This window comes from Onychomys torridus, chromosome 13 (assembly GCF_903995425.1).
Source record: "Onychomys torridus chromosome 13, mOncTor1.1, whole genome shotgun sequence".
Lineage (NCBI taxonomy): Eukaryota > Metazoa > Chordata > Mammalia > Rodentia > Cricetidae > Onychomys > Onychomys torridus.
The window spans coordinates 35,880,566-35,902,778 of record NC_050455.1 but is presented as its reverse complement, the minus strand read 5'-3'; the positions used below and the strand labels follow the sequence as shown (position 1 = coordinate 35,902,778).

At 41.7% G+C, this 22,213-nt stretch overlaps 1 protein-coding gene across 2 annotated transcripts in view; it reads right to left on the bottom strand.

Annotated features, from left to right (window-relative positions):
- Window positions 1-22,213, bottom strand: part of Commd10 (COMM domain containing 10) — a 124,892-nt gene that overhangs the window by 85,373 nt on the left and 17,306 nt on the right. For both annotated transcript variants that reach the window (XM_036205300.1, XM_036205299.1), the window contains one exon: window positions 3,737-3,847. In XM_036205300.1, the coding sequence (XP_036061193.1) occupies window positions 3,737-3,847 (111 nt within the window). The remainder of the gene's footprint in view (window positions 1-3,736; window positions 3,848-22,213) is intronic.

Here is a 22,213-nt window from a genome sequence, read left to right as displayed (position 1 = left end):
ATGATATTTTATTCTTCACAATTTAGTTTTTTAATTCAACAGACTATAATTAGCCTGGAAATAGTTTAAACTATTACCCAACAGAGCCATTCATTTATCTTGGGGATTATTTTATTCCATTTTCTTGTACAGAAATAAATACAAGTGACAGAATGAAACAAAGAAGTCAACAGAGCAGAAGGCTTTTTAATGAATTACATTTTGGCACATGATCACAAATTAACAAAAGCTGACTCATGCTGATCTCATTTATTTGTTCTATACATATCTGATTAATCGGCATTAATTCTGTTGATGGAAACAGGACAACTCCATTGTTATATACAGATTAGAAATGTAAACACTTAGCATTTCCCACAACTACTTTAAATGTTATGTTAAATAACATTGTGACTGCCAGAAATGGTTAGGCAGGCAAAGCGCTCTACTGCCCTCTAATGAAATAAACCAAACTAAACCATAACAAAACAAGAAAACTTCAAGTATCTGTGGACCAGAAAAATCATCTTACTTTGCAGAATGCACTGAAAGATACAAAGGACATTAGCTGAAAATAACTAGACTATAGATCTGTCCAAAAGCTACAATCATCCATTTTTCATGATAAAATTAGTAGCAAAACAGGAAAGCCTTGAGACAGAAATATTCTTACAGCAAAGATAACATAGCCAAACAATGTTATCTAGAGTGATAGCAAATGAAAACTTCATCGCAAGCCACATGCTCATGAGCAGGTTGTAAGCTGACCCCAGGAAAGCCAGCTCCATAGAAACTACACTCTGGTAAACTGCACTGTGTGAACACTGTCCTCTCTCCTGGGAGAACACTGTTCTCTACATTGACTCTAATCCTCTCAAACGTATATTCTCAGGGTAACTATGTCATAAAATACATATTTAAAGGAATTCCTACCAACAGCTTACTATTTTACATAAATGATTTTACAATGTGATAATTCTGTACTTTTCGGTACTTTCCATTATAACCTACATAGTCCTGATTTCTAATATTTTAAGCAGCTCTTCCATCAGTCCACGTGGTTTTCGCAGCCTGCCCCATGCCCTGCTCTCTCACTTGGGCCTATCAACAATTCCTGAGTCCTTGTCTCAGAACACAGAAAACTGAGAGAGAGCACAATACAGTCTGTGGTCCTTAATAACAGAAGCTACATAAACAGCAGCTTCCAACAGCCACGTGAAGCAGAAATAAAAAGAATAAAACAGGAGAATGGAAACAAACAAATTCACCTCAGGGCGGAACTCAGCACTTTGCTGAGGAGATGGTGGAGTTGGCAACTGTTCCTTGAGGCACAGAGCACTTGGACCCAGCATGCTCCCGCCCAGGCTGACAGCAGGTTTACATTTCATTGTGTGTCTACTGTCTGGGGAATCTTAGCTGGGTCGAGTCCACCCAATGCCATAGTAGAGGGCAAGAGAAAGAAATGGCTCAATCTGCACGCAGGCCAAAGAGCTCACACCCCTCACTGCTCTCTTTGCTCTTCCACTGTGAAAGACAGTGGTGCTCTCGTTCTTCAGGTTACAAGGCTAAGAAATGCTCATATGGAGTACGATCCAATCAAAATTTCTAAAGAGCAACAAATGGGAAAATGTAAATATACTTAACCCATATCAATAATGATCTTGATTTTACATCTGTATTGAGTTCCTGAGAAACATGAATTTTAAAACATTGTCTGGCTAGAATTATTATTCTTTCATCCCACTGCCTCACAATGAAATGGACACTCAGGCATAAAGGTGTGGTTTTATGCCTATGTGATGGAGCTGGAAGGCCTTGGGCATCCCAAAGTGAAGCACTATAAAAGCTCTGGTGCTTAAAGCATCTCTAATATTTGGTAAAAATAATATCCCTTAGCTCACACAGTGCTCCAGCTCTGTAGGTACCTGGAGGTGACACACAGTAGTCCTAAGAGAGCAAACCGAGACAGCACAGAGCTACTCAAACATGCCTGTGTTCGGCCATGGTGAGCCCGTCTACTCCAGTGCCTTCCAGACCATCCTCCCAAACCTAAAGGAATACCTTCCTTGGTTCATAGAAGGGAAAGGGACTTCCCAGGCTGTACTTTTACTCTTGAATTCCCAGTAAGCATAAATATTAAAAGTATGTCCAAAAAAAGTATATTGAGGAAAGACAGAGAGAGAGAGAGAGAGAGAGAGAGAGAACACGAGAACATAGGAAAGAGAAAAGAAAGTGACGGTAACTACATTAGCAAAGCAATTTAGTAAGAACTTTTACCTGAAGCAAATCAATTGATTGACTGATTGATTGACTGGCTGACTGACTGATCGGTTTTAGCTCCCTACTGTACTGATGATGGTGGTAACAGCGAGTACTTACTGAGAATTCTCCATTGGACTAAGTACTTTATACACAGTAGGCATGTAAACTTCCCAGAAACCCTGTAAGATGCACACTCCATGCTGCAGGAAAGAAACAGTCTTGCAAAGATTAGGTACCATGCCACAAGTATGTCACCACTAAGTTGCAGCACAAACAATAATAAAAGTCTGTTTCACACTTGACTAGTAAGTTTGTATGATTTTCCAGTGAAAAATGTGTGAAAGGAAATTATTTTAGAATACTATGTTAAACTAATACATTATATATAAGATTAAATCATGTTAATATTTTGTGGTTATATACCCTGGGCTAGCCAGTGGTCCAGTTCTTTAAAAGAGACAGAAATGCCTATGATATAATAACTAACTGTGAACACGCTATCAAAGTACATTCTACCTCACTGTAACGGTAGCTACTGGAAGACTGTTTAGGCACTGTAACCCTCCACCCTCAGACCTCCCGCAGCACCCTAGGCCCAGCTCGGTTTAAATGTCTCATTAACACAGTCTCATCCATGGGGGGCGGGGACTTACTCTCCCTTTTCTATGGTAAAGGAGTAATTATAAAATATGATAGGCTATACCGGAAACATACTTCTCTGCACACCACAGTGGGGAACCTTCCACGGCACTGCTTTCACTCTTGATAATTATGATCAGGTTGTTCTAAAACTGACACTAAAGGAGGAGCTGCCCTGTGATGTAAACTAATGCAAACAAAAAAAAAAAAATCTATCTTGTAAGTTAGGGTTTAAACACATGAACACACTATTCCCCAAAATGTATTTCAGATTGTCTGACTGTCCCAGGCATTGGCTAGACAACAGCAAATATCCCTTTCCCTTTATACATGCAGCATACAGCTTAACACACACACACTAACACACACACACACACACACACACACACACACACACACACACACAGTGGGGGGGCATCAAAAACAGTAACTTCAGAGGGACTCCATTAAATTTTTATCTCACGCAAATTAAAAGACATTATAAGATGGTCTGTAAGAGAAGCACAATGCAAGATAAGCTGCTGCAGCTGATTTACATTTATATTTTTAAGGCCAGGCTCCTCTGTCAATGAGGTAGGAGACCTACCAAACAAAGCACCTCACTGCACCAGGGCGCCGGTCTCACCTCCACCAGGGCCCCGGTCTCACCTCCACCAGGGCGCCGGTCTCACCTCCACCAGGGCGCCGGCCTCACCTCCACCAGGGCGCCGGTCTCACCTCCACCAGGGCGCCGGTCTCACCTCCACCAGGGCGCCGGTCTCACCTCCACCAGGGCCCCGGTCTCACCTCCACCAGGGCCCTGGTCTCACCTCCACCAGGGCCCCAGTCTCACCTCCACCAGGGCCTGCGGTCTCACCTTGGAGTCTTCCTGGCTCACTCCCAGCTGCAGCACGGCCTGAGGAGACTGGAGCTTGGCTTGAGCCGAGTGAGCCATTTGCAGGTTAAGCTGCCATCCCACTGTCTCTAGCTACAAAAGACAAGTGAGGATTGGGTTCAGATGGCAGAGAAGAAGAAAACAGTCAACTTTAAGTGCATTTCTGCTCTGTAGGAATCAACGCAAACAGCCTAGACTTAATGGAAAGTCAATTTCGGCTCCTTTAACCTGAAAGCTCTGTCACTTTCCCTCTGGACTCAGTAGATCAGTCTAGTCATCCCTGTCAACTCCAACAGTACAGTGGTCTCTAAACAGACTAGTCTAAAAATAAAAATGCTAGGCAAGCATGTACACAAAAAGCCAATGGTGGGTGAGTTTTTTTAGGGGGTGAGGGGTGGACACAGGGTATTTCTCAAACCCATTATGTAGCCCAGGATGGCCTTCAACTCCTGATCTTCACACCCCAACCTCCTAAGTATTGTAATTACTAACATGTGCCACCATATCCAGATGGTTTTTAAAACCTTATTGTTATTTTAAGATAGCATTTTAAAAGACTGCATTAAAAAAATACAAATTTCAGCCTGGCAGTGGTGGAGCATACCTTTAATTCCAGCACTAGGGAGGCAGAGACAGGTGGATCTCTGTGAGTTCGAGGCTAGCCTGGTCTACAGAGTGAGTTCCAGGAAAGCTAGAGCTGTTGTTATATAGAGAAACCCTGTCTCAAACCTGCCCACCCACCCCCCAAAATACAAATTTCAACTAGTAAATAGCATAGTTTGGTGACAATCCTTTACTGACTTGTTACTGTCTTTTAAAACTCTTTGTGTTAGAGTACAAATAAGGCTTTCTCTCCCTCATCCCTCCTTCCTCCCTTTTTCCCTTTCTATTTAGAAGGAAACTAAAACACTCAGACACAAGGTTCACACCATGAGGCGCAATCAGTAAACAGACGACCAGGCAAGAAACTGCTGATGTACCAGCTAGCCTGTATGGTACCAGGGAGGTCATTATACTTTCCAAAGTACATTAACTTACTACGGCTCCCAATTATGGTAGAAACTAATTGTTTCCTTCGGATTTACTAACACAGAGTGTAAGTTAATCAGGTAGGACAAAATTAGGGGAGAGAGAGAGACTATGGTAGTTTAGGATCCCTTAAAACATTACGCAGCACAAACAGCTTCATGAGAGCAGACTCAGCAGCGTGATCATGTGGTTTTAGATTCAGTTCCAAGCTGTGGGAAGAGCAGTGCTCACATGCCTCTAACAACACTGCCAAAACTACCTTTGCTACACAGAAAGCCTGCCTCACAGCGCTCACTGGACCAGAATACTAATCACTTGACTTGAAAGACCACTGAACAGACACGGCTGTGACTTGAGGCCAGGCTGGAAAGAGTGCAATCAAAGGGCCAACACCGTGGGAGGGGATGTGATGAGAAAACAGAGACGCTTCCGCTTCTCCTGGGTCCTTCAGAGGCTTAGAAGGCGAACATCACCCAGAGCCCTTAACAAGCAAGGACTCACTTTAAAGGAGTGTGTGTTAAGGATCCTTAATATGCTGATCACTAACGCTAATTGGAAGTCTCCAAAAATGGTGTCTAATATGAGCCCAACTCTGTTTCCAACAGTCACAGGAATAGACCTCCAAAAACAGCGACACACCATGTCCTCGGGAAAAGGACTTTCTAGGTATTCACATGGACTTATAAGTATTTCTCAACCTTACTGGCTGACCCTACCCATGCATTGGTCATGAATGAAGCATACCTGGGTGCTGCCTAGCATTGGTGTGAAACAACCAGACAGAGCACTGAGTTTGAGCATCCTCCTTTGATTCACATGTAAGCCATTGCTCCCTCATCTCTGGCTAAGGCAGAGTCTCAAGAGCTCCATTTCCTCATACAAAACCATCTCCTTATCCACTTCCTTAATAGGTACCAAAACCATTATAGTGTTTGTGACATTTTAAAGCATCCTAAGTACAAGGCATTTTAGTCACCTAACTTTTCTGTATCTCTCATGTAGTCTTCACTGCAGACTGCTATGACCCTTCTCTTCACAAACTGCCGCAGATTGTCTCTAGCTGGGTCCCTACCTTCACTCTATCTCAAGATTCCATTTTCCTTCTTCAAAGACTCAGTAGTCACAAAACAAAACAAATCTAAAATTTTAAGTACTAAGTCTGGTACACAAATTTCATCAAATTTAAGAATTTAAGAACTACCTTTCCAATCGTGTGTTGTAACATATCTTAATGACTGTCTATAACCCCACCATACTGAACCACATGTGAGTCCCAGAATGCACTATGCTAGCTGCACACCTGTTCTTCAGATCCTACGTCACTTCTATGGTTTTTCCTTCCTTTCCCCCAGTATTTGGGCACCCTGCTTCACAGGACACTGTTTCCTTCTACTAATATTTAGATCAGTATACTGTAATAATCTGACACATCTCTTCTCGGGGTTGACTGTAACCTCCATCATGAAGAAGCTAGACTCAATCACCTTCATATTCCTGTAACCTGCAACAGCCCTGACAGGGATTCTTCTCAAATAAATGAGCAATCATGATACATATGTATGTTTTCAAGACGGAGTATTCACACTAAAATCAATGACAGAGAGGGAGCAAAAAAAAACAAAACAAAACAACTCAGCTGTATTTCCAACTAGATATAGCTTTTTAAGAAGTCAGAATTGTAAGTTACAGAGCCAGCATTTGCTTGGTCAGTTGATGTCTCTATCTTTGTCTCTCCTCTCTTCCCCAGCCCTCCTACACACAGAGATAGAGAGACAGAGACACACATACAGAGAGAGAGACAGAGATACACACACTCATAGAGAGAGGGAGGGAGGGAAAGGAGGGAAACAGAGAAAGAGAGAGAGAGAGAGAGAGAGAACACGTTAAAGTTGCTGTCTATAGATGAAAGCATGCCTAATAGATACCTTTCTATGAAGAATAAGTGTTACCTCTATCTGTCATTTGGTTTAGTAACAGTCAAGATGTGAACTGTGCAGTGACTTTCAAGTGGACCTAAATTACACAGGTGACTGTTCTAAGCTTCAATTTCCTCACCAGCATAGGGGCAATCACGCCACATCAGGCCCTGGAAAGAGTTACATCCGTGCTGGCCCCTTAGTACCAACTCCTGACTTGTCTACATCTGTGCTGCTTCCAGTGTCGCCTGTTCGTGAGCATCCACACCTGTGCAGTCAGTCACAGCACAGCTCTATCTTCCTGTGCTACTAGTACACATTAGGATTCTGAAAAATATACCTCAAAATTGAAATCAGTAACACAGGAAACTACCATGCATTTTGACTTTGAAATTTAAGCACATAAATCTTCAAACTGATTTATTTGTAATATGTTTATTATGCATATTTATTTTGGAAGATTATTAAAAATCAGTGAGTCATTTGAGAAAAAGGTAAAAGTTTACTTCTAAAAGTAATTAATTGGGAATTGACCAATTGATAACTGAAAGGTATAGAATATTATCTTTTAACAATGCACACACATTTACAATTACATCCAATTTTGGAAGGTTCTCCACCATCCTCTCCCAAAGTGAAAACTATTAGAGTATCTGTGGCCTTGACTAGTGTCAAGAACACCATCCAAGAATGGAGTCATTTGAGGAAAGTTCTGAGTGTTTGTGAGAAAACTCCAAAGAAGCAAGAGTATTGTGACTTCAGTTTCTTCAAAAACTTCTTTCATCCCCTTCCCGGGTAAAGCGGATAGCATTGAGTTTGCTGAAGATTATTTATTACAACTGGCTATTGCTATTTGTATATGTGCCTCTATGGGAAAAGATGCCACATGAGCTTCTCCTTGTGATTATATACTCAGGTTACCTTTCTTAACCTGCAGACTATAAATTGTCCGATGCTCTGAATAAAGTTGGCTATTGCATGAGACTTTAGTCTACCTCATTTTTAGGCTCCCCTAGCCCAGGTCCCACCACCATTCTAGATCAGTAACAGACCAGCACCGAGAATGACTGACAAACAGATGTCCTCAAGCCAGACAGGCAGAGCTAAAAACCCATGAACTGAGTCCTTAGTCCACGGGCAATAGAAGACATGGGAGCTGTCACTACTCAGCCTGCTTCTTTTTAAGGCTTTTCTATTCACCAAAATATATGCAGTACTTAACCATTTGGTGACCGGCCTGCTATCTAAGTGCGTGAGCAAAGTGCTGGGTGTGTGCTGGTCATCCTGCACACACACGCACATGCTCACACATGGAGTTTCACAGAACAGAAATCAGTATCCTGAAACAGTAAAGAGAAACTTCAGAAAGAGTAACTGCACTGATTAAAGAATACAGGCACACAGACCAGTAAGAAAAAGGGGGGAAAAACAGGCTGGGTGGTGGCAGCGCACGCCTTTAATCCCAGCACTCGGGAGGCAGAGCCAGGCGGATCTCTATGAATTCAAGGCCAGCCCGGTCTATAGAGCAAGATCCAGGACAGGCACCAAAACTACATGGAGAAACCGTCTCAAAAAAAAACAAAAAAAGGGGGGGGGCACAAAACTCTCTTTTCAGGGAACCTGGGAGACACAGAAAACCACACAGCACTCTGAGACAGGTGCTTTTACTATCTACAATTCACAGACTACACGTAAAACAAGGAAACCACTTATCACTTAGGATGAAAACCAAACGGAAATTCCTTCTCTTATGATTAAAACTCTTGCATCTGAAATCACATCAGAATAAACACTGCAGAGGACTAACTTAAGTGAGAGTCACCAAAGATGCCACACGGAAGCAGAGAATGGGTTAGGGATGGGCTTCAGTTGGTAGAGTGCTTGCCTGACCGGCACAGGGCCCTGGGTTCCCCAGCAAGTCCTTAACCCAGTGTGGTAGCGCATTCCTGGAATCCCAGTATTCAGGGGTAAGAAGCAGGAGGACCAAAGGTTCAAGGACATCTTCACCTACCCAGTGAGAGTCTGACACCAACCTGAGCTAAAGATCCTGTCTCAAAAACAAAGTGCATCTGAGTAGTGTGTAGTCATCAATGTAAACGTCACAGTATCTACTCCCATTGCTTCCGGGTTGCAAAGGAGAAAAAACTCACTGAGGAAAGCTTTCACCATCTAACCCAAGAGGTCAAATTTAACATGACCCCAAACCACAAAATGGTTGTCAAGAACCTAAAGTTTATGTACTGTGATGGCTACAAGATCACTTTCATAGTAGACTAATAAAAATAATTCACAGCCAAAATAATGAAGGAACTATAGAAAATTATAAATTAAGGACTATCCTACAAAATAAATTGTATGTATATATCAAAAACACAAATGTCTTAAAAGAAAAACTAAAAGACCTATCTCCTTGCATTGCTTAGAAGATGTTATTTGCAGGATCTAAAACAAAGCATTGTTGATACAAATATGAACAAGAGCTGTTCTCTCTGCCAAGGTAAAAGTCTTGTGGTACACTAATTAGTCCTCTGAGACCCATAACGAGAAGCGAATAGAGCTGTCATCAATATTTTAATTACATGGAACACAGCAAAATTTAGTGTAGAGTTCTGCCTTAAGTTAGCTAAGTTTTATTACCTTTGTTCAAAACAAAGCTCTGTCCTGTGTACACTTTATGTTTGTTCATTAAAATACTCAGGCATTTTGCCACATTACGTATATTCTAATTTAAAACTTAGGGTCTATATTAGTTTGCTTCCTATGTGTGGTAAAGACACTATGATCACAAGCAACTTGGAGAGGAAAGGGTTTATTTCAGCTTACAGTTCATAGTCCATCATCTAGGGAAGTCAGGGCAAGAACTCGAGGCAGGAACCTGGGGCAGGAGCTGATGCAGAGCCATGGAGGGGTGCTGCTTACTGGTTTGCTCCTCATGGCTTGCTCAGCCTGCTTTATCATACAACCCAGGATCATCAGCCCAGGATTAATACCACATAAATCATTAATCAAGAAAAATGGCCCAAAGATTTGTCTACAGACCATTCTGAAGGAGGCATTTTCTCAACTGAGGTTCCTTCTTCCCAGATAACCCTAGTCTGTGCCAAGTTAACAAAAACCTATCCCACACAGGTTCTTTGTATCTTCATGTTATGGGTTTAAATGTCAGTAAAATAATGGAGAATAAGCCAGTAATATTTTAAATGTTTTGGAAACTCATTCCAGAACTGTAAATACATTTTCTCCTAAAAAACATTGCTTCTTACGGAAAATGTTACTAATCAGTTAGTCAATAAATGACCTCCTTCTCTCTATGTCCATGTAGAAAGTTCAATGAAAAATTAACTTACAATTACTCTACAAAACACAATTCTGAACATGGTCCAAATCAACAAAACTGGCTATAATATTAACACTATGAAATTAAAAAATAATAAAAACGGCTGGAGAGATGGCTTAGTCCGTAAGGCAGGCACCTGCCATGCAAGCATGAAGTGGATTCCCAGTACCCACGTGAAATGCAGTGCATGACAGTGAGATCCCAGCACCCATGTGAAATGCAGGGCATGACAGTGAGATCCCAGCACCCATGTGAAATGCAGGTCATGACAGATTCCCAGCACCCATGTGACATGCAGGGCATGACAGATTCCCAGCACCCATGTGACATGCAGGGCATGACAGTGAGATCCCAGCACCCATGTGAAATGCATGGCATGACAGATTCCCAGCACCCATGTGACATGCAGGGCATGACAGTGAGATCCCAGCACCCATGTGAAATGCATGGCATGACAGATTCCCAGCACCCATGTGACATGCAGGGCATGACAGTGAGATCCCAGCACCCATGTGAAATGCATGGCATGAGCAGAGACAAGCAGAGCCCTGGAGCTCACAGCCAGGCAGGCTAGCCAACCAGTGAGCTACAGGCTCAGTGAAAGACCTTATCTCAAAACAGAAGGTAGAGAGTGATAAGGAAAGACACCTGATATCAGATTCTGGCCTCTGTATGCGATATCTCTCTCTCTCTCTCTCTCTCTCTCTCTCTCTCTCTCTCTCTCTCTCTCTCTCAAGTAAACAAATAAGTTAGCAGATAAATTTTAACTAGTAGCTCTCTAAAAATAACAGTATTAAATTTTTTCTGGATGGGAGAAAAGGCATACCACACAGCTAGCATGCAAAGAAGGCTGCCTGGGGTATAGTAACATCAGACCATGCAAACTTCAAGTCAAACTTCAAGGTCATTTTCTAAAAAGGCATAGTAAGAGGAAGCAAACACGAACATAATCATGAAAGAGACAAGAGCCTGCAGACTGGCACAGAGGCTATCTGGGTCTCCTGACACTTTCCTCAGTGAGGGAAAGATGGAGATAAAGGGCAGGAATTATGATTTTCCTGGGCCCCAGGTTTAAAAGAAATACCCATTATTTTCTTCAATACTAGTAATAGAGGGAAAGAGAAATTGCTTGAAAAAGGAAATGGTACATAGTTTTGAACATTCCTGATCCAGAAATCCAAACATTGTTCAAAATCTGGTAATTTTTCAATAATAATGTGCCACACAAGAGCTTGAAATTTGGGGCATTTCAAATACACATTTCACATTGCCCACACACCACTGGTAAAGCATAGCAAATAGCCCCAGATCTGAAGCACATAAAGTCTGGATACTTGTAGTCACAAGCATTTTATGTGAGGGACACCTGACCTGTACTGACAAGCGTGGAGATTTTTCAGAGGACACTGGGCAGACAGTGCCACAAATACTTAAAGCACAACATGTTTCTTTAGGCATGTTTGGGGCAAATCACATGAGCTGCAGTTTTCAGGTGACATCTTCAGAGATGGAGGCAAATGTCATATACCACATTCTTGGAATGCGGGTGTGACCTCTCCAGTCCTCTTAGGAAGAGGGCCTTTCTCCTGGTCTGTGTGGGCAGACTCAACATTTATGTATGCTGACGTAATTTTTCAGTCAATCCCATCTGTATTCAAAGTCTGAGGCCACTCTTCCTACGTCCCTGCTACTGGGTTAAAACTGAGGACATCTGATACAACCACTGGATGAGCTTTTGTGGGCAACAAAATGTGTGCAAAAGTATTGGCAACACATCTGCCAAAAAAGGTATTAAAAAGATAGTATAAAATAGATGATACTATAAAGTAGATACTGGATACTAATCTCCAACCCTCCCTTTAGGTCAAGATCACTGTCAACTATCTTTACCAAAATTCCCTTAAGTCTCTTTTAAGCTTTTCTATGAACTTAGAAACCATTAACCCCCTTCCACACCTGCCTGGTTGATTTCAGGGCAGGTCCTCCCCATTTGTTCAAAACTGTAATAAATTTCTGTTCTCTTTTCGAAAGCCTTTTAGGTGGGAATTTTATCCCTTTCTATGAATTTAATTCTGCCACTCAGTTCTAAAGTTGGTTTTACATAGCTTGACTTCCCTCACTGCCACTTGCGGCAGCCTTCTCTGAGCCCCGTACTACACAGGTGGTTATACCCCATCTCAGTCCTTCGGCATACAAGTGCAAACTCTCATTTCTACTGCAGAAATTATTTCTCTTCTCCATACACATGTTTCTTGTGTTCTTACAAAAATCACATCGCTTTTTTTTTTTTTTTTTTTTTTTTTTTGGTGTTTCAAGACAGGGTTTCTCTGTGTAGTTTTGTGCCTTTCCTGGAATTCACTTGGTAGCCCAGGCTGGTCTTGAACTCACAGAGATCTGCCTGGCTCTACCTCCCGAGTGCTGCTGGGATTAAAGGCGTGTGCCACCAACTTGTTTCAGATATCTCTTATTTAAAGCTAGAGTTGATTTCACATTCTAAATCTTTTAGACAAGAATTTTAAGATTTATTGGTTATTAATAAAATATTTAATCTTTCTTATACATTTTCATGTTTTATGACTGTCTTTAACTATCACTGTGTGATGTTTGCCATCAATGTGTGCATTACTTTTGATACACACAGAGTACTCATTAGGGTATCAATTAACTGGAAAAACATAAAAACTCTCAATATTTGGAAGTTTACCACATGCTTTTAAAAAATGTCCGAGACAAAAAGAAAGTTTTAAAGAAAGTCAAAATATATATTGAACTAACTGTAAAAGAAAATTTAGGACCAGGAAAGAGTTTTTACATTTGAAATAAAAGCAGAATCTAAAGGGGAAACTGGTAATCAATCTTCAACAAAAATCAAAGTGCTTGCTCCACAAATGACCCCATTAAAAGGCAAGTCAAGCTATACAGTAGGGGTAAGCACGTGCAAACCATATGCCTGACAAAGGCTTGGTATCCTAGATAAATAAGGAGCACCCAGACCACAGAGAACAACTTAAAGTGTGGCCCTCAGCCCTCATCACAGAAGTCTTTTTACCATCGCTAGGGGGTGCTGCGGAGATCCACAACGGGTCAAACTGTACAAAGTAAGTGACTTGGTGTATCCAGCCTCAGCCCCGCCTCTACAGTGCGATCTGTATACCTAAAGCTCAGGGAACATCACAGAGGCAGCTGAAAGACTGTGAGCACCAGAGGACCAGGAGGCCGGCTGTGAGACAGGATCTTCTCCATGATGGGGACACTGCACCGGTCAAAGTTTAACAATATGGCTGTCTAAATGAGACCTACAAAATGACCACACCAGCCGATATGACATGCAGGGGTAAGTTTTACAAGACCACCGCATTACTTTCTGTTTGTTGCTACAGCACTCTGACTGAAATGACATAAAGAAGAAAAAGTTTATTTTGGCTTGCAGTTCTGGACGGAGGGCCTAACAGGCACAGGGAGACAAGAGCTCCCATCTTCTACTGAAAAACAAAGCAGAGAGAGCAAACGGAAGTCAGGCAGGCCTGCTCCAGGGATGTGCTTTCTCCAACAAGGCTCCAACTCCTCCAGGTTCCACCACCTTCCCAAACAGCACCAAACATTCCAGTATGAAAGCATCCAGAAGACATTCCCATCTAAACCCCCACAGCCCCTCCTCTAGAAAGAGCTACAGCTAATAAACAGCGGCTGAGAGGAAAAATCAGCTTTCCCCAGGGATGATCCCCCTGACAGGTAATCCAGTCCCAAGTGGTCAGTCCTAAACACAGAGACATATGGGCAACACTGAACAAACTCAGTAGGTTTTGTGTGCGTGCGTGCATGAATGTGTGTGTGTTTGTAGCAATAATACTTAAAAATGAGATCACGAGTTGGGGGCACTGCAGGAGGAAAGGGACAGGGAGAAGTGGAAATGGTATAAAAACAGTATCTGTATTTTTGAAAACTATGCACTGCCCAGGAAGAGCCATCTCAGGTGAGAAGAAATGGATGGCAAGTAAGTACAAGAAAAACTGCTGACCATCACCAGTCCTCAGAGAAACGCAAATGTAGCACTGAGGAGACTTTACTACACACCTTCCAGAACAGTTCAAATCAGTGTGTCAATACAGCCACTGGCAATATATAGAAAATGCAGATCCTTTATACATGCCTGGTAAGAATGCAAAATAATATAGCCACTGAGGGTTTTCTTAGGAAAAACACCAGCTACCCTATGATTTAATAATTAACCCCATGACAAAAACTTGAGTTCACACAAGAACCTGCATAAAAATGCTCCCGACAGATATCTGTAATAATCTCAAACTGGAAATAACTAAGATGTCCTTCCAAAGTTGAAATTTTACACTACTTGCTATCCATAATATGGCAATAAAAAAAGAAATAACATGCAAAGAGCCACCGAAATAAATCTCCAGAAAACTGTAATTATAAGGCAAGAGTCAAGGCAGACTCTTAGAGCCTGCAGCACCCCACTCACATACCATTCTTGAAATGACAAGGATAACATGGAAGGACATCAGATCTGTGGTTGACAGGGATGCACAGGATGGGCGAGGGGAGAGAAACTCCAAGGAAACATGAGTATTGTGATCTCAGTTTCTTCAAAAACACACACACCTCGAGAGACACTTGTGATGGAGGCACTCTGTATCCTGACTGTTTGAATGCTCCTGCCTAGCTGTGATGGGGTGCTGTGCTCAGGGAACATGCTACCAATGGGGAAACCGGAATCTCTGTTGGTTCTTACAACTTACCGGGAAATCTGCACCCATGTCAGAAACATGACTAGTGCCTCGGGGGAACACAGAGGACAATGAAGACTGTGAATGAATGAATGAACGAACGAACAAATAAATACCTTTTACTTATGGAACACTTCCTAAGTCCATAACTACACTCTGTTCTTAAGTATTTGATTAGCTATTCAAAGCCTCTCCTCACAGCCGCTGTAATCTCACATGGTTTTTCAGTCTATGTCCTGAAAGCATGCGCGCGCGCATGCGCGCGCGCGCGCACGCACACACACACACACACACACACACACACACACACACACAATGAAGAAGAAAATAACACTTCCCCAAACCTTTCCCATATGGAAAAGCACTTTTGTTTTTCAAATTGATGTATGATCTGCTTTGCAGGGTTATAGTTTCAAGCTTTCTCATTATACACCTGCATGACCAAGAAAGAAATGACTTTTGGGAAGATCAATTTATCAATCTCCATAAGGTCATACTGAGAAGTCCTCAGCAATGTGTATCTGTGTGAAATTCAACACCTGTCAGATTCACACCTTCGATTTAGATAAGAGAGAGAGGTAGGTGTCTATTCACTGAGGGAAAGTATGGAGACTACTTCCTCAGGAAACAGTGTGTCGAAGGAAAACGGGTGAGCCCAGGATTTAAGGGTGTGTCTCGTTGGAACAATGCACACACCAGAGCACACTGCTTCTGCACAGATAATTAGACGTCAACTTCTGAAAGGGGTTGGGGGAGAAGAGGGAAGAAATCTGGCGAAGGTCCTTACAATCCACTCAATTAGGGTCATTAATCAAATAAGCAAAGCTGTAAACTGCTGTCTTCAGAACCCTTACTCCTAGGAGATGCCAAGTTCTATAGGGAGACAGAGATCAACTTACTAAGTAGTAATCAAAAGCTCTGGCCACCTTACCCCCTATGAAGACGGGATGGGGATGGGATGAGGGAAGGTGGGGGCAGAGAGGGAGGGGGGAGAGGGGTTGATATGTAAAATGAAAAAATAATTTAAATTAAAAAAGAGCAAGAAAAAAAAAAGAAGGTACTCAGGATAAAAAACAAAAAAAAGGTCTGGCCACAAATCTGAACAAAGCTAATGTCAGAATAATATAAGAAATGATTGCTACATTATCAAGTAATTTAATTCAAGGAATACATGTCATTCCCTCCTTTGTATATAATAAGTTTCTGTTACAAGGGTGTGTAAAACTAAAATAATAAATAAATAAATAAACAAAGGAAGTAAGCTTCATCCTCATTGCCCTCAGAACCAAAAAACAAACAAACAACAACAAAAACACACGATGGCATTAGACAAATCTACAGTGTCTAGCGTTTTATGTGTTTTTTTCTCAAATATGGTTGTTCTAGTTAGGTTTCTGTTGCTGAAATAAACACCATGACCAAAAGCAACTTGTGGAGGAAAGGATTTATTTCATCTTATAGGTTACGGTACATCCACAGGAGAAGCCAAGGTGAGAAATCAAGGCAGACACTTGAAGCAGAAAGCACAGAAGAACACTGCTTATTGGCTTGCTCTGTCTGGCTTGCCCAGCTACCTTTCTTACAGCTCAGGCCCACCTGCCCAGGGATGGCATCACCCAGTGAGCTGGGCCCTCCTACATCTATTAGCAACTAAGAAAATGGCCCCACAGACATGGTCATAGGCCAATCTAATGGAGGCAATTCTTTGGTTGAGGTTCCTTTTCTAAAAGGTGACACGAAGTTTATGGCAAATCGACAACAGAAGCTAACAATTATCTGCATATTTACGAATCTTAAGCAACAAGCATTACAATTTGAGGGGAAACCGGGGTCTGGTCGGGACAGTAATGACTCCTACCTCTGGGTGAATAGTATTAATTTCACCCTAGTCTTCTGTCCATTTTTAAACAGCAGTGGAAATGACGAATCAGTCACAGCCGCAGTGTAAAGCTGGTGAAGCTCTCAACACTCAGGCCTGAATTCCGAGACGCACAGGAGGTCACATTTCACAATGCCAACTAGTCAGCTGGTGATGGGATTCTGCATTCTGCACACTGTAAGAACTGTAGCGGGACTGATGGCAAGCATATGGAAAACAAATGCCAGTCAATAAGCCAGGAGCCATCTGTGCAAATAAACTCACACAGGGAGATCGCCACCTCTTTTCACCTTAGGGGGAAAAGACAGCGTGATGAAGGTGGAACCTATACACTAAGTAATGGAGAGGGGATTAACAGAGAGACAGAGAGAGACGAAGACATAGAGAGAGGGAGGACAAACAGACAAACAACAAACAACAAAAGAGCACACATCATGACACTGACATTCGCCCCAGAGACAATGAAACATGAGCCACTGTCAGGTCAAGTCAGTTTAAAACCAAGGCCTATGACAAATCCCTGAACATGCCTAACAGCTCAGAGACCCCCTTAACCTAGGCACAGCTGTAGTAACCAACCTTGTTCCGAGATACAGTTACAGATGATACAGACACTCAGATGTGTAGATACCCCCAGCTGATACCACGCTGCTCGGGATCACTCCCTACTGCGGGATGCTGCACCTCTGGCGTTATCTCAGTGTTGTAACTGTTCTAAGAACTTACTCAACAAGCAGCCAGTAATGACATCCTATGCTCTAGCTACTACTGTAGGTTTGCAGTTTAACACTAAAAAGAAAAAACAGAAATGCCTACTTTCCTAAATCTAACATTCAAGTGAATAAAAGACCCATTGATGATTAATAAGTAAGCAATATTGTATGGTATTGAGTAATAAGAATAAAATAAAAACAGGGTCAGGTTAGAAATGGTAGATAAGAGTATAATTTTAAAGAACACAGCCAGGAAAACAAGACCATATAAACCTGAAGACCTGAGTTCAATGTTAGGAACCCACGTAAAAAGCCCAATTTGGTGGTACAAATGTGTAATCCCAGCACCTCTCCTGTGACATGGAGGTAGAGACCCACAAGATGGGAGGTGGTGACAGGAGACCAGACAGCTCTTGGATGCAGCGAAGAAGCGAGGATAACAGGACTTTGGACTAACGTCTCAAAGGACCATTCTGGTGGGCACTTGGAAGACAAGAATGTGTACAGCTGAAGGCCTGGCCTCTGAGGGTTCAGAGGGAACATGGACTCCATCAGGGACTGTGTTAGGGCATTTGTGTGATGTTCTAGGAAAGCATCTAGCTGCATCCTGCCCTGTCCTGACAATCTGAGTGAGGTTACATTTAGAGGTAACGGACTAATTCATCTGGTGGAGGAAATCTGAGGACAGGGTAGCCCTTGGGCAGTGGTATAGTTAGTGCTAACTGCTCTCATCCAGGTCTGTAGTAAGATATGAGTGAGAAGTTTGGTGAAGAAGGGTGTGGGGCTGCGACCTGAGTAGACAACAAAGTATCTCTAGTAGTTACAGAGTCTCATGTTGGGGAAGAATAACCCGGCATTTTACACCAGAACAACACTTGCAAAGGCTCCATCTTGTGGAAATGCAGACTCATTTGAGAGAGAAAACTAAGAGTACTCCTGAACTTCCGCCATTCTTAAAAGCATCTTTGTTTGTTTGTTTGTTTTTAAAAGTCTTGCTATATGTTGCCCAGATTTGTCTAGAGCTGACTAATGCAGTCCAAGCTGCCCTTGAACTCAGGATGATCTTCCTAAGAGACTGTCTACCTCTACAGAGCATACAGTGCAAATCTCTGGGAAGACAACCCATTGAGCAGTCTCCAGAGGACAGCAGGAACATGCTGCTTTCAGCAAAAGTACAAAAGTAAAGGGACCAAGCCAGTGATCTACTTTCAGCACTCTGTGCTTTTCATGTTACCAAATCATCAAGTCTTAAGAGGTAGGAATGCTCATTATAAACATTACAACTTGGGGACATGTCCTAACTACACCCTCACTTAGGAATATGCCCTAACTAACTATACCCTCATTTAGGGATATGCCCTAACTAACTATACCCTCATTTAGGGATATGCCCTGACTACACCCTCACTTAGGGATATGCCCTAACTATATGCTCAGGTTATACATAAGGGTCAGCATGGTCTCACTTTCAATGTAAAAAAAAACCAAAAAACAAAACAAAACAAAACAAAAAAAAAACCCTATACTTCTTGACCTACATACAGACTTATCCAAAATACCTACCATGAGACTTCTCTCAAAATTCAAATTTAAGATGTTGATAGGACACATCAATGACTTTCAAATTGCTATGGCTTTCAGTCAAAAAATATATGAATAGTACAAGTTGGAGGACAGTGAAATGTCATTCAACTAATGATCTCAAAATTGGCAACACTGAAAAAATACATCAGCTGTATTTAGCAAGTGCACATCTTGGAGCACGATGATGTAATTGGGGTAATCTTGCTAACAGCACAGTTCTTTGGCATTAGCAAAATCTTTATTCAATTTGTTAATGGTTCTGGTCTCACCCAATTACTTAGGAGAGAATACATTTCTGTTTTGAATAAGACTGATTAAGGGTCTTTTAGATTAAAACCTTTTAAATTGACTGCTGCATCAACAGCTAAATCCTTCACTTTTTGTTCCCTAGAAGACTTTCCATCTGTTTCAAGCTAAAGCAACTCTTCCTATACTCTCCCTTTTAAAGAGAGAATTTAAATGTCTGGAATCTAGGAGTCTAAGAAGATCCAAGAGCCATAACATCAATGAAACACACACACACACACCACACACAAAAGCTTAAAGTAGAACAAAAGTTAAAGTTAAAAAAAAAAATACTAGGAAACGAAAAATGCAATTTATATCTCTTCCCTGAACTGTTCTTTTCTCACCAACAAATAAAAATATCCCTCTTTATAAGAAAAGCAAACAGACTCAACTTCAAAATAGCACCATCTGTGAGTCAAGGACACTGTTCATTTAACAACTCCTTCTGGAGACTCTGCTATCTTCCAAAGGCTACTGCAACAGTGAAACGACACACTGACCAACACAGACAAACAGTTCTGTCCTTGTGAAGTTCGTATTACATGACAGAAGCAAACAATTTAAAAAATATACAGGTAAAATATAAAGTAGCACGCTATAAAATGAGATAAGCATCAATAGAAGGTTCTTCCAGTGATGACGGTCTAAGATAAATGTCACCTTTAAACAAAGATCTGAAGGTGGCAAAGGAGCCAGCCATATGGGCATCCAGTAGAAGAGCCCTCTGAGGCAAAGAGATCAGAGGGATTCACAGTGAGCCAGGTGGGAGATATGAAGCACTGAAGGTCAACAAGATAGACAGTGGGCTGAAGGGGGACTATAGGTCACATATGCAACTGTAAGAAGTAAATTCTATTATGAGCAACAGAGAAACCTATTCAAGGATTTGTAGTAAAAAGGGAGCAGAATAAAATTGAGTTTAAAACAATTATTGTTGGTGTCCTAAGCTAGCAAAGACTGAGAAATAGTTCATGTTATGTTAAATTCTTAAAGACAAAAGTTATAACCCTCAGTCATAATATTTTTCTATGACAATTTGAAGGCAGAGGAAAATGATTAGCAGCAGGCAGAAATTCAGGGGAATTTTACTTAAAAAAAAAATAAAAGGACTCTGACTGTTACAAGGGAACCATATAGTGGAGAAATTTACATGTTTCTGACTTTTACTAATCCTTGACGTGTGGGATAGCAAAATCTCTAACAGAAAGCTTCAGCAATTTGGGCTTAAGGTAATCAGTGATTCCATTTCTAAATTCATATTCAAGGGAAATGGAAACATATGTCCATAAAAGGACTTGTCCAGTAATTGAAGTTACCCTACACCCAGGATGATGCTCATCCCAGAAGTTGCCAATAAAAGGCCAGGGTCAGATGTAGGACACTTCCCCTCAAGGTATTGGTCGAGACACTGCCAAAGCAACGCAGGCCATTGCCATCGTTCCTGACTGCCCACAAACTTGACAGTAAGGCCCTACTGCTTAAGACATCACATTCATTGACCACAGGACATGGAAAATAAAATTGGTACTGACCAGGATGATTCTTCCTTGCTAGCTGGGGGAGGGAAAGACATCAACAGTCTTACCTTGCTGGTGAACTCTGTGAACCGCAATAGTGACCAGCATGAGTGCAACTGTGGCATGAATGTTATGGGGGTAGCCAATCCCTTTCTAATTGGATTTAAAGCCATCTACACAAAAACAAACACATCTGGTACTGTAAATCTGGCCAAGAACCCATGACTGAGGAGCTAATAGGCCCCACGGCTGAAGCTACAATGATTATTCTGCTAAATGGGCAAAGTAACAAACTCCTTTCTACATTCATATCATCTACCCATAGATTAGTTTCTTTGAGCAGCAATGGTGGTGAATGCAGAAGCCCACAACTGATCCAAGTGCAGAGAATAAGTATCAGTGGAATATTCAGCACAAATGAGACATCTATATCACATATTGTCCAAAGCTCAGCACCATCAGAGAGGAGGCGGCAGAAAGATGTCAGGAAGAACTGGAGCAAAGCAGTGTCTTCTAACCACAACAGGATGTTTGCACTCATGAACTCACAGCAACTCTGGTTGCCTGAAGAATATCTGCACAAGATCAAGCCAGCCATATTATAGTATAGAGTAGGGAAGGGTTCACAAGGCCCCACACTAAACAAAGGAGCCATGGACAGACTGTGGACATGGCTCCAAGATGAGAATCATATTAAAGTTGTGACCCTCTGGAGGTCAGGGGCTTTGTATCTGGGGGAGGAGATAAGCTATGACAAAACAAAGGTGTGTGTGTTGGGGGAGTCTTTCTGAAAGAGCTGTGAAAAAGCTTTATCTTAAGGACTTTCATTTTCTTTCACTGACCCAGTAATTCAGAAGAGTAAGTCCTGAGGGGATTTTGCTTCTTGCACAAAAAAATGCCAGAGTTCATGCAGCAGTTGTGACCCACTTGGGAACAGTGGCAGGTGAAAGATCTAATTGGAGAGGTGCATGGTAACACAGGCATCCTAATGCAAGCTTAGGGGAAAAAATATCTCCCATTGAAAAAGCAAACGCATAAAAACAAACTGTGTAGGCAGAAATGGAAGTATGGCCGACCCAAAGAGCATCATGGGAAATGTAGTTTTTAAAAGTAGCTTGGGAAATGTAGTAACAGCATGACACTATAGAGAAAAGCAGTCTGAGAATTGCAGTTTTCAGCTAAAAATGGCAATACTGCCCCAAAACTCTGGGTTTTTCAGTTGAAAGTGAAGTTTCTTTCTTAAGCGCTGCTAGAAAGCTTGGCTTTACCTCCCAGAAAAAAAAAAAAAACAAAAACAAAAACAAAAACAAGAAACAGGTGATCAAAAGCTTGCCTCTCAGGAGACAGTTAAAATACAAACATTGTTTATCAACAAATCATTTTGAAACCCTTAAAGCAAAGGAAAGTGATTCCTACACTGGAAAATTACTTTAGGCATGGTAAAAATTTAC